Source organism: Oncorhynchus tshawytscha, linkage group LG04 (assembly GCF_018296145.1).
Source record: "Oncorhynchus tshawytscha isolate Ot180627B linkage group LG04, Otsh_v2.0, whole genome shotgun sequence".
Taxonomy (NCBI): Eukaryota; Metazoa; Chordata; class Actinopteri; order Salmoniformes; family Salmonidae; genus Oncorhynchus; species Oncorhynchus tshawytscha.
This window is the reverse complement of record NC_056432.1, coordinates 16,056,858-16,070,873: the sequence shown is the minus strand read 5'-3', so window position 1 is coordinate 16,070,873 and position 14,016 is coordinate 16,056,858. Positions and strand designations below refer to the sequence as shown.

The following is a 14,016-nucleotide window of genomic DNA, read 5'->3' as shown; positions in this document are numbered from 1 at the left end:
CAAGAGTGCAGTTCAAGAAGAGTTAAGAAAATATTTACCAAGTAGACTATAATAAAAAAGTAACACAATAAGAATACCAATAATGAGGTTATATAGTACCGAGTCAGTGTGTGGGGGTACAGGTTAGTTGAATAATTTGTACATGTAGGTAGGGGTGAAGTGACTATGCATAGATAATAAACGGTGAGTGGCAGCAGTGTACAAAAGGGAGGAGAGGGGTGGTCAATGTAAATTGTCAGGTGGCTCTTATGGCTTGGGTGGGGGTAGAAGCTGTTGAGGAGCCTCTTGGTCCTAGACTTGGCTCTCCGGTACCTCTTGCCGTGTGGTAGCAAAGAAAACAGTCTATAACTTGGATGACTGGAGTCTCTGACAATTTTATGGGCTTTCCTCGGAGGTCCTGGATGGCAGGAAGCTTGGCCCCAGTGATGTACCTGGCCGTTCGCACTACCCTCTGTAGCGCCTTACAGTCGAGAAGTTGCCATACCAGGCCGTGATGCAACTGGTCAGGGTGCTCTCGATGGTGCAGCTGTAGAACCTTTTGAGGATCTTGGGACCAATGTCAAATCTTTTCAGAATTGGTGATTTGCATTTGTGAAAAGTGATTTACATTTGTGAATACATTTGACATGATATTAATGCCATAGAAGACTGAGAGGCGGGGGAAATGCACACACACATTCAGTAGCAGCCGGCGGAGCTGCGAGCAGCACAGCAGAGCAGGCACATACACAAACAGGGAAGTCACTAAATCAAGCAAAAGTCGCTGGGCAGCCTTATACATTTGTTGCTATAGACTTTAACCAATAAAATTCGCTGGAGGCGTCTGAAAAAAATCGCTAAATCTAGCGACAAAGTTGCTAAATGGCAACACCATCCCCCAGCTCTAAAATAAAAGTCACGTGTACCTTTAAGTTTTCCGTTTTAGGGTCCATAATGCCGTAATAAAATCAATATAATACAGTAGAACGTATGCAATATCTCACTGTTCTTGAATACGGTTTTAAATACAGTGCGCAAGTGGCTGGTAAAAAGGAAAATAACGCTCACATCCGTCATACTGTAAACTGGCATATCCAATGACGCCTATTAGCATGACCTCTACTCCAGTTGAAAACGGTTTCCACTAGTTACCCCAGCCACAAAATATTAATTGGCTTTATCGTAAAAATGTATGAAAACAACCATTTGCTTTTTGGTTTTAATTTTGGGGTTAGGCTTGAGATTAGCAGTCTGGTCAAGGTAAGGGTTAAGATCACATTTTAAGAAGATAAATTGTAGAAATAGTCGGGGTTTATGACTTTGTGGCTGTGTCACCTAGTGACGACCGTTCAAAACACTCGGGAACCGAGGTTGAATGAATGGATCATTTAAATATAATTGCAGCAACCGGGAAGCAGTTTGATTTACAAATTCATTACTCTTAAATATGACTAACTTTAGAAAAGGCTTATGTGCTCCGCGACGCTCGATTTTCGACTCGGGGAGCTTAATGTGACAGGTGTCGGCGTTGAGTCCTTTTCAGCACCACTGCATCAACATGGTGAGTATCCTGCTATGGCTGCAGTAGCTAGCTGTTAGCCGTTAGCTTGATATCAGAACTAATACAGCTGCACTTCAGCAATGGTTAGCATCTTGATATAGGTAGAACATGCTAATAGTGTTTCACAACCAGTTGTAATATTAGCTAAATGTGCAGTCCCTCTGCGTTAGCTAAGTTAGCGAACGTTAGCTTGGCATCTCCCTTGCTAGTTAGTAGCTAACGTTAACTAGCTAACGTTAGCTACTGTGGGTAGCTACCGACAGGTAGTAAAGCAAATGATCTAATATCACTAATCAATGTTTTTATCCATCGTTTTCTGACAACTGCTTAGATTGCTAATTTGGCGCTCGCGATGCGCACTAAATAGATACGTGCTGGTTTGCTAGCTTCACGTTGTTTATGTCGCTCCCTGAGAACGTTCAAGTAGGGAAAGGTGTTTTTCTCACATCCAGACGACTCGTTTTGACCTCAGATTGCCCTCCGTGAGGTGGTATGCTTTAGGGTTATTTTCTACCTATTCAGAGCAAAATGTATACACTGTAAAACTGCTTTTTGATGAGCCATACACGAATGCGGGACAGTGTATCTTATAATGTTAGGGTACTGGTATTGTTTGCAAAATCGCCAGGGCAACCGGTTAAGAAGAACTTTTGGCACTGGATGTTCAAAAGGATGCAACATAAAAGCAGGAGCAGATGCCATAGCATCCCTTGGCATGTTATAAAAGTCAAATGCACTACCAAAGACCAAAACGGTACAATTTAAAACATTTTGAAGGGGAAGATGGGCCTACCCTCTCTGGTTTAAATGTAAATGGACTCTTGATGTCCATTTAATGTTTAGGTGAATTGGGTGTTATCATAAAGTCTCCTAGACTATAGGCCTAGGTTTGCTGAAATAGATTAGATTCCTAATTTAGTAGGCTACACCAAAGCGGCCTCATCTTTTATCGAAATGTCTGTAATTAACTTGCCTGACGACTCAAGCGGAATTCTTCTGCTGCTCTACGATTGGCTACATACATCACTCTGAGACTGTGATCATTGAAGTCGTTTGTGATAATGTCAAAATGAGCATTGTTGTACAACACAAAGTCATAAGCGACTGGATAATTTCTAACCAATCAGAATATCAAAGCCAATGACATATTTTCAAAATGCTGCTTCACCCATATGTGTTCTGGCCCAACCCATCGATTTCTGGACCAATCAGAATGGTTAGAATGTGTTTGCGTTCTAGAAATTGTCGGGATGAACTCCGATCCAGACTCATTGCAGAGAAGAAACTAACGTCCGTGGTCGTGGCGTTGTTAGCCATACAAGTAATTCATGGCAATTTAAAAAAGGGACTTGGAGGAAAGCACTCATGTTTTTGTGTAATGGAAGCACAGGTGTGAGATATAGGAAACCTGTTCAGTGTCACTAAGGATGAACTCACTCACTATATTTGGTGGTTTACATGCCAGTTATAAGAGGTTTATAACAGAGATTGTCATGGAGACCATTTCTAATGCAATTTGTCTTATGATGCCTAGGCTTTTCACATTGGACATTTATCAAATCAAATCAAATTTTATTTGTCACATACACATGGTTAGCAGATGTTAATGCGAGTGTAGCGAAATGCTTGTGCTTGATGACGAGCTTGGAGGGTACTATGGTGTTGAATGCCGAGCTGTAGTCGATGAACAGCATTCTCACATAGGTATTCCTCTTGTCCAGATGGGTTAGGGCAGTGTGCAGTGTGGTTGAGATTGCATCGTCTGTGGACCTATTTGGGCGGTAAGCAAATTGGAGTGGGTCAAGGGTGTCAGGTAGGGTGGAGGTGATATGGTCCTTGACTAGTCTCTCAAAGCACTTCATGATGACGGATGTGAGTGCTACGGGGCGGTAGTCGTTTAGCTCAGTTACCTTAGCTTTCTTGGGAACAGGAACAATGGTGGCCCTCTTGAAGCATGTGGGAACAGCAGACTGGTATAGGGATTGATTGAATATGTCCGTAAACACACCGGCCAGCTGGTCTGCGCATGCTCTGAGGGCGCGGCTGGGGATGCCGTCTGGGCCTGCAGCCTTGCGAGGGTTAACACGTGTAAATGTCTTACTCACTTCGGCTGCAGTGAAGGAGAGACCGCATGTTTCCGTTGCAGGCCGTGTCAGTGGCACTGTATTGTCCTCAAAGCGGGCAAAAAGTTATTTAGTCTGCCTGGGAGCGAGACATCCTGGTCCGTGACTGGGCTGGGTTTCTTCCTGTAGTCCGTGATTGACTGTAGACCCTGCCACATACCTCTTGTGTCTGAGCCGTTGAATTGAGATTCTACTTTGTCTCTGTACTGGCGCTTAGCTTGTTTGATAGCCTTGCGGAGGGAATAGCTGCACTGTTTGTATTCAGCCATGTTACCAGACACCTTGCCCTGATTAAAAGCAGTGGTTCGTGCCTTCAGTTTCACACGAATGCTGCCATCAATCCAAGGTTTCTGGTTAGGGAATGTTTTAATCGTTGCTATGGGAACGACATCTTCAACGCACGTTCTAATGAACTCGCACACCGTATCAGCGTATTCGTCAATGTTGTTGTCTGACGCAATACGAAACATCTCCCAGTCCACGTGATGGAAGCAGTCTTAGATAAACTATTAGGCTACATTGTAATCTGTGATGGTCAGTGGGACTGACTCAGTCACTGATTTGCCTTTTGTGAGCTCGCTGCTCTCAAGTTTGCTGTAGTAAGCCGTTTTAACGGGATGCACTGTGGCACAGTAGTAAATAATATGGATAATAGCCTAATAATAATCAATCAATGTACGTGTAGCACACCATGATTGTGTTGTTCAAAAGTGGCATACAGTGCCTTTGGGAAATATACAAATCAAAATATTTTTTCATATTTGAGATTCTTCAAAGTAGCCACCCTTTGCCTTGATGACAGCTTTGCATACTCTTTGCATCCTCTCAACCAGCTTCACCTGGAATGCCTTTCCAAAAGTCTTGAAGTAGTTCCCACACTTGTTGGCTGCTTTTCCTTCCCTCTGCGGTCCAACTCATCCAAACCATCTCAATTGGATTGAGATTGGGTGATTGTGGAGGCCAGGTCGGTCATCTGATGCAGCACTCCATCACTCTCCTTCTTGGTCAAATAGCCCTTACACAGCCTGGAGGTGTGTTGGGTCATTGTCCTGTTGTAAAACAAATGATAGTCCCACTAAGTGCAAACCAGATGGGATGGCGTGTCGTTTCAGAATGCTGTGGTAGCCATGCTGGTTAAGTGTGCTTTGAATTCTAAATAAATCACAGACAGTGTCACCAGCAAAGCACCCCCACATCACCCTTGTCCTCCATGCGTCACGGTGGGAACCACACATGCCGAGATCATCCGTTCACCTACTCTGCATCTCACAAAGACACAGCAGTTAGAACCAAACATTTGGATTCATCAGACCAAAGGACAGATTTCCACCGGTCTAATGTCCATTGCTCGTGATATTGGTGTCTTTTAGGAGTGGTTTCTTTGCAGCAATTCGACCACGAAGGCCTGATTCACACAGTGTCCTCTGAGCAGTTGATGTTGAGATGTCTCTTTTACATTTATTTGGGCTGGAATTTCTTAGGCTGGTAACTCTAATGAACTTATCCTCTGCAGTAGAAGTAACTCTGGGTCTTCCTTTTCTGTTGCAGTCATCATGAGAGCCAGTTTCATCATAGTGCTTGATGGTTATTGCAACTCCACTTTCAAAGTTCTTGACATTTTCCTGATTGATTGACCTTCATGTCTTAAAGTAATGATGGACACTGTCATTTCTCTTTGCTTACACCACAACTGATTGGATCAAATGCATCATGACTACCTCATGAAGCTGGTTGAGAGAATGCCAAGAGTGCATAGCTGGCATCAAGACAAAGGGTGGCTACTTTGAAGAATCTCAGATATAAGATATTTTTTTCTGGTTACTACCTTATTCCATATGTGTTCTTCCATTGTTTTTGTTGTCTTCACTATTATTCTACAATGTAAAAAATACAAAAAATTTAAATCCTTGAATGAGTAGGTGTCCAAACTTTTGACTAGTACTGTATGTAAATGTGATATTTCAGTTTTTATATTTTTTATACATTTGCAAAAATCTCTTAACATCTTTTTTTGCTTTGTCATTATGGGGTATTGTGTGTGTGTGTGGATTGATGAGGGAAAAAATACATTTTAGAATAAAACTCTGTAAAGTAACAGAGTTTGGATAAAGAAGGGGTCAGAATACTTTCCGAATGCACTGTAGGCCTACACAGAATTCTTTGACCACTTTTTGATGAGATTGTATGTTGTCTCTTTGAGTCCATATTGCTAGTAGTGAGAAACATTTTCTGTGAGGAGAACCTTGAAGCTTCCCACAACTGCCAGCTTAACTAGGGAGCAGGGGGCACCCAGGGCTTCCCTGTCTGGGCTCTTGTTGTTTTCAGGGGCAAGGTGGCAGGCCTTCAGTTGGGTGTCTCCCATGTGTAATCACAGCCAGATAGCTAGGTGAACGGAGAGAGAGGATGGATCTTGGTGGCATTTGGTGTCTGGCTCTGCTTTTGGAGGTGATAATTAATATCATATGGGAGAGTTATAGCTGCTATGCAATATGTTATGGGTTTCTGTACAGTGCTTTGTGACATCAGCTGATGTAAGAAGGGCATGATAAATATATTTGATTATTGCCTATGTAATATGCCCAACAAAAAACTCTGAAGTGTGCTATTCAAAGGCCTATATTCACCAACACACATGTGCTGATATCACTAAGCCCACTTACTAGGGTAAAAGTTGGACTACCCTACAGTGAGGGATAAAGTAGCAGCACACTTCTAGCCAACCTGTTAAGGAAATATTGATCTGTAAGGGTTGAAATTGAACCCCCTGTGCTAAAGCTGGCTATCACTGTCAGCTCTCCACTGTTGACTGCTGCTTGTTCTCAGCTGAGCATCATGGGTGCTGAGAGTCAGACACTAATTTTTGTATTGCACTGAGGGCATTTTGTGCAAGTACCTCAAACGTGCCAATAAAATGCTCTCACTTCTTTGTTACTGCAGTTGTATATCATAAGGGAAGAAGTAGGGCTGTGGCTGTCATGGTAATTTACCTTTTAATTAACATAAACACGTTTAGCATCTCCTGACTTCCATGCATAGCCTACAATCCACTGATGGAGACCGTTGGAACATTTAAAAAATTCTAATAAATCCATGTAATATAGCCTAAACCTTCACAATAAATCCATGATCTATTTTAGACAGGTCTAAAGAAGCATGATATGAAGAATAGGTAGCCTATTTCAGAAAAACAGAATAGCATATTCTGAGATGTCCTTGTTAGGCCCTGATCTGGCTATGCCATATGGCTGTGAGCTACCCTAGTTCATTAAGCAGACAAGATTTGTTTAGAATTCCGTGGCATTATTTTATAGTATAAAGAATACAATTGAACAAAGCTGAATAAAATAGAAAGGATTTTTTCTCCAAAAGATTTGAGGGAGTGTGCACATGGGCTATTCTGTGTTGAGCGGTTAACAAAGAAACATGTCCTCCTAGATGATTAATTTAGAGTTATTTATGTAACTTTACTTGTGATACAAACCTTAGGCTATATGTTTTGATTTTTAAAACATTCTAAGGCTGCATGATGATTTGAAAATAGTATCATGCTCTATTTCTTGCGCAGCCTGCACACTATCAGTCTCATTCACAATCATTTGACAAGCACTTGATGATTATCTCACCCATTAGACTATTCATAATTTAATCTGGGTTTTACATATAGCCTATAAGTGGAATAATGTTTTATTTAGAATGGACCACCAAAAAAAAAAAAATAATCCGTAGCCTGCAATTAAATTGAGGTTAGGTACCAAAATTATATAGCCTACTCCTGTCTACACAGTAATAATTAAAAATACTAAAGCATGATTTGGCCACAGAGGATCATTACCTGTTTTAAAAAATAAATAAAAAGTTGTGCATTGTTTTTAATCGTATTACCTACAGTCGGAAGGAAAGCAGCACGCTCAATATGGGTAGATTTTTGTTGAGTTGTGACTGTCTGTGAAAAGTAGAGAGGCCAAGCCAGGCATATCGCAATAGTTTGGAAAGCAAATGGTTATTGCTGTAAAAAGAAGACTGCTACATTGAACTATGGATGAATTTTCTGACTTTGGGGGGTGGGGAGTGTGCTCTTCTGTATTGTACAATGTATAAATCAGAGGAGGCTGGTGGAAGGTGCTACTGGAGGATGGGCTCATTGGAATGGTTAGAAGGGCATTAATGGAACGGTATAAAATGCATCAGGTGGTGACACGCATTTCTGCGTGCCTGGCAGATACAGTGGCAAGAAAAAACATGTGAACTCTTTGGAAATACCTGGATTTCTGCATAAATTGGTCATAAAATTTGATTAAAGCAGCCCCAAACCATGATGCCACCATACTTTACAGTTGGGATGAGGTTTTGGTGTACTGTGCTTTTTTCTTTCTCCACACATAGTGTTGTGTGTTCTTTCCAAACAAATCAAATCATCTGTCCGCAGAACATTTTGCCAGTAACATCCAGGTGCACTTTTGCAAACAGACGTGCAGCAATGTTTTTTTTAGACAGCAGTGGCTTCTTCCGTGGTGTCCTCCCATGAACACCATTATTGTTTAGTGTTACATATGTGTCTACATATCGTAGACTCGTCAATTGAGATGTTGGCATGTTCCAGAGATTTCTGTATGTCTTTAGCTGACACTCTAGGTTTCTTCTTAACCTCATTGAGCATTCTGCGCTGTGCTCTTGCAGGACAGCCACTCCTAGGGAGAGTAGCGAAAGTGCTGAACTTTCTCCATTTCTAGACAATTTGTCTTACTGTGGACTAATGAACATCAAGGCTTTTAGAGATACTTTTGTAACTCTTTCCAGCTTTATGGAATTCTAATCGTAGGTCTTCTGAGATCTCATTTGTTCGAGGCATGGTTCACATCAGGCAATGCTTCTTGTGAATAGCAAACTCATATTTTGCAAGGCAGCTCTAACCAACATCTCCAATCTTGTCTCATTGATTGGACGGACCCCAGTTTTTTAAATTTAATTTTACCTTTATTTAACTAGGCAAGTCAGTTAAGAACAAATTCTTATTTTCAATGACTGCCTGTTCAGGGGCAGAATGACAGATTTGTACCTTGTCAGCTGGGGGGGTTTGAACTTGGAACCTTCCGGTTACTAGTCCAACGCTCTAACCACTAGGCCACGCTGCCGCCCCCGCTGACTCCAATTAGATTTTGGAAAAGTCTAGGGGTTCGCATGCTTTGTCCAACCTACACTGTGAAAATTTAAAATTATGAATTCAATATAGATAAGAAAAATAAAATGATTTGTGTGCTTAAACTATGTTTGTCAATTACTGTGACTTAGATGATCAGATCAAATGTGAAGACCAATTTATGCAGAAATCCAGCTAATTCCAAAGGGTTCACATACTTTTTCTTGCAACTGTATCTCAGCTTGGATGTTGGCCCACCACCTCAAACTCAACCTCGACAAGAGGTTGTTGTTCTCTGCAAACCTCAAAGCAGTGACTCGCTCGTGCAGTTTCATGCTCTGCAACATCCGTAGAGTACGACCCTACCTCACACAGAAAGCGGTGCAGGTCCGAATCCAGGAATTTGTCATCTCCCATCTGGACTACTGCATCTCACTGTTGGCTGGGCTCCCCACTTGTTCCATCAAACCTCTGAAACGTATCCAGAACACTGCAGCCTGCCTGGTTTTCAACCTTCCCATGACACCCCGCTCCTCTGCCCACTCCACTGACTTCCAGTTGAAGCTCGCATCCACTTCAAGACCATGTTGCTTGCCTACAGAGCAGTAAGAGGAACTGCCCCCACCCCACCTTCAGGCTATGCTCAAACCCTTCACCCCAACCCGAGCACTCCGTTCTGCCACATACTGGTCTTTTGGCCCTCCCACCCCTACAGGAGGGCAGCTCCCACTCAGCCCAGTTCAAGCTCTTCTCTGTCCTCGCAATAGATTAAGTGAATAATCTCAAAGCACAATTACCGAAGCCTTTTGAAATGTTCAACAACTCTCCTACACAATACATAGCAGAAAGCGCAACATTATGAACTACAATACCTGGGTTTTTAGGGAAAAAATCTTACCTTTACTGTCATGTTGTGGTCATGAGGATGAGGAAGGTGAATTGACATTCAGATGAACAAGTAACCTAGCTAGCACTCTTTCCCTGTCCCTGTGTCAACTCAATTGTTGGTCACTGTAGAAGTCGGCCTACCCTTCCCAAATTGATATAATCTAATCAAAAGGTCAACAAAAGACGTATTCCCATTCTTTGCTTTGTAGTGAACACTGTTTTAATCAGACATATTGCATGTTACAGAAGAATAAAAGGCTATTGTGTTTTTAATATGAACAGCCACACCACTATCTCCAAATTGTGGGAACTCTGGGACCAGTAGTACCACCCTGTTTGTTAATGGTACACTGCAAAGAGGGTATTATTCCATGTAGGCCTACTTAAGCCCACCACTTCCATCCTGTATAGGTTTGGCTAGGCTATAATTAAGCCCAAATCGTCTATGCTGTGCCAATACTGGAAGAGAACATGCATACTAAGCCAAGTGAATTATGCTCTCATCAGAAGAGAAGGCCACAGGTTGGATCTCATACTCATGGTCTAAATGGCTGTGAATGTCAGTGACTGTTAAGAGCAGGGATATTGTTAAGGAGTTGATGACTGACAGCACCTCTCAACCCTCTCATTCCGTAAGGTATTTTCATGTAAACATGGAGCCATCGATTTAGCCTATCTGTGTGTTTCTCTTGGTTTTGAAACAATCCTGTCTTCTGTGACGTCTTGCCAGCGCTGTTGTTAGATCCCCTTCGTTTGCATCGCTTCTGAGAGACTTCTATATGGAGGCTGGTGTGCAATTTGAGATGGATCATTTGAACTAGAGGTTGACCAATTATCATTTTTCAACGCCAATACCGATTATTGGAGGACCCAAAAAAAGCTTATACCGATTAATCTGCCGATTTTTTTTTATTTTTTATTTTTTAAATATTTTTTTATAAACTTTTTATTTTTTTAAATGAATTAATTTGTAATAATGACAATTACAACAATACTGAATTAACACTTTTATTTTAACTTAATACAATACATCAATAAAATCAATTTAGCCTCACATACATAATGAAACATGATCAATTTGATTTAAATAATGCAAAAACAAAGTGTTGGAGAAGAAAGTAAAAGTGCAATATGTGCGATGTAAAAAAAGCTAACGTTTCAGTTCCTTCCTCAGAACATGAGAACGTATGAAAGCTGGTGGTTCCTTTTAACATGAGTCTTCAATATTCCCAGGTAAGAAGTTTTAGGTTGTAGTTATTATAGGAATTATAGGACTATTTCTCTCTATACCATTTGTATTTCATATACCTTTGACTATTGGATGTTTTTATAGGCACTTTAGTATAGCCAGTGTAACAGTATGGCTTCCATCCCTCTCCTCGCCTCGAACCAGGAACACATCGACAACAGCTACGCTCGAAGCATCGTTACTCATCTCTCCTGAGAGATATACCAAGTATACCAAACATGAGTATACCAAACATGAGGAACACCGTCCTAATATTGAGCACCCCTTTTTGCCCTCAGAACAGCCTCATATCGTTGGGGCAATGACTTTACAAGGTGTTGAAAGTGTTCCACAGGGATTCTGGCCCATGTTGACTCCAATGCTTCCCACAGTTGTCATATTGGCTGGATGTCCTTTGGGTGATGGACCATTCTTGATACACACAGGAAACTGTTGAGCATGAAAAACCCATCGGTGTTGGAGTTCTTGACACACTCAAACTGGTGTGCCTGGCACCTTCTACCATACCCCTTTCAAAGGCACTTAAATATTTTGTCTTGCCCATTCACCCTCTTAATTGCACACATACACAATCCATGTCCCAATTGTCTCAAGGCTTAAAAGTCCTTCTTTAACCTGTCTCCTTCATCTACACTGATTTGAAGTGGATTTAACAGGTGCCATCAATAATGGATCATGGCTTTCACCTGGATTAACCTAGTCAGTCTGTCATGGAAAGAGCAGGTGTTCCTAATGTTTTGTACATATTAGAATATAACTTGATCTGTTTTCCCTCCCTTAGGGTGTGATTGGTGTGCAGCTGGTGGTTACCATGGTAATGGCCAGTGTCATTCAGAAGATCATACCTCATTATTCCTTCGCAAGATGGCTGCTCTGCAGTGGAGGGTAATGTAGAAGTCTGTACCTGCTGTTTTTGTTTCTGATGGTGTCTGTAAGAGCCATGATTTAATCTCCTCACTGGTTTACCCTTCAAACTAATTCATTTCAAAGGGTGCTTAACAATGTGGACCAGAGTGTTTGCTCAACTTCTAAACAGTCTCTCTGTTTACAAGTTGTCTGCTGAAAGCAAATGTTCTGAAAACACAAAAAGCATTAAAAAAACAACATAATTAGTCATATTGCATAGACCAAAGGGCATCATCAGCTATTGGGACGACCCAAGAGGACTGGGAATTAAAATATAGCGCCCGTCTCGTTTCCTATAATTAGCGCCAGATGTGTTTTTGAGTAAACAGCTCCTCAGAACACTTAATAATTAATCAGTGCTTTTTTCAGGGGGCTTTTGAAGCATAAAAAAAAAACTTTGACGCAAGCTGGAGGCCCATAGTGTCGCTCCAGAGAGATCCGCAATTAAGTTTCCCCTAATAAACAAGGCAGCAGTAAACATGTTGTGCCCTACAAATGATGCAGCACCCCCTTGGGCCAATTGAGGTATCCTGTGTGACTAAAACATTTCAGTTATCGTGTGTAACCACAGATTATCCATTATTTTGACCAGATACTCAAGTGGCCACTCTAACAATGAAAATAAATGTCTCCAAAAATGGAAGGCAGTTAGCCTTGGTACAAGTCGCTTTAGCTAATCCTCTCCCTTTACACCATGTGATGTGCCAAAGAGACTGGCCTTTCTGCCATCTTCAAATATCAACATTCTATCATTACTGTGCTCTGGGAGAACAGCGGCTTTGATCCTGATTCGATCACCCTCACAGCTATCCTTTCAATCACAACAATTATGCAAATATTGGAACTCATCACTTTCTCCACAGAACACAGTTGTATATGGTTGCTAAGCAACCATTTTTTGTTTGTCCAGATAATACCAGTTTGTCAAAAGTTGCTAGCTCAAGTCTACATTTTTTAGGGAAATACATCCTGCAATTCCAACCACAAAATATCTTAGTTTTAAGACTAGTTTTAATACATTTAGCCTTTTTGACTTTTGTTATAAATTCCAAATACATTTTCAAGTCTCCACATGTTGTCATGGAAAATATGTTATTTCCAACAACCAATGAGCAACTCCACCATAAATCTAGTGCATATTAAACGTTTTCGGCAGTGACAAGGACTGGAATGTTAGCAAAAGAGACTGGGAGGAGGCAAGATCAGGTAGGACCATTCTAGCCAATGAGGGGCAGATACGTGTGTGAACAACAGGCATCTCCGATTTAACATATTTTTTCAAAAAGTTCCCGGGATGTGATGTCTTACTTATCAGTACACTTGTAACAACCTAAGTACTACGAAACTTCTCTTTGATCAAATAAGCCACACGTAGGAAATAATCCATTCAATGTTTTGTTAGCCAAATTCGCCACTTTCATTGATAGGTGTGTGTGGAAAAACGCTCCATGCTTGATAAGACATATTTTGGGCCCAGTTATCCCTCTCTATCTTCACCTCTTCCTCTCTGGTGTGACTCGCAAATTTCAGTTAATCTCTATAGCTCTTGCCTTGGGCCAATCAGTGTAATTTTATAAATGCCTGATCTCTATGGCAAGATGCATCATTAGGGCTCCTGAGTGGTGCAGCAGTCTAAGGCACTGCATCACAGTGCTAGAGGCGTCACTACAGACTCTGGTTCGATTCCAGGCTGTAACCCAACTAGCCGTGATTGGGACTCCAATAGGGTGGCGCACAATTGGCCCAGCATTGTTAGGGTTTGGCAGGGGTAGGCCGTCATTGTAAATAAGAATTTTGTCTTAACTGACTTGCCTAGATAAATAAAGGTTAAATAAAAAAATTCACCAAGTTTTCTGAAAATCAGGACAGTGGTGTTTGCTATATCGTGTGTGACTAACGTATGAATGAACGGACAGACAAATGGATGGACGGATGTACATACGGGGAGAAGGATCCACAGTAAGTACACAAAATTAAATCTGAGCCCTCCACCCCTCCTTCCCTTATGCCTCTCAGAGCTTGTGACAAGTGGGTTTCTAAACAAAGTTAGAGGTTGTATGAAATCTTAGTCTTCAAAAGGCTGCGCTTAAATTGACTCTTATTTTTAAGTCCGGTCCTCAAGGAACACAAAAACTAGCCTCTTTGCTGTCAGGAGTGTATTAGTTGATTTGAA

General features: G+C 41.4%; 1 protein-coding gene across 2 annotated transcripts in view; it reads left to right on the top strand.

Annotated features, from left to right (window-relative positions):
- The first annotated feature begins 1,091 nt into the window (after positions 1-1,091).
- LOC112247311 (transmembrane protein 161B) overlaps positions 1,092-14,016 on the top strand; it is a 29,721-nt gene continuing 16,796 nt past the window's right edge. The window contains exons 1-3 of one of the 2 annotated variants that reach the window (XM_042320366.1): positions 1,092-1,540; positions 10,863-10,921; positions 11,719-11,822. In XM_042320366.1, coding sequence (XP_042176300.1) covers positions 10,901-10,921; positions 11,719-11,822 — 125 coding nt within the window. In that variant the 5' untranslated portion in view covers positions 1,092-1,540; positions 10,863-10,900. The remainder of the gene's footprint in view (positions 1,541-10,862; positions 10,922-11,718; positions 11,823-14,016) is intronic. The other variant, XM_024416042.2, reaches the window with a different exon arrangement.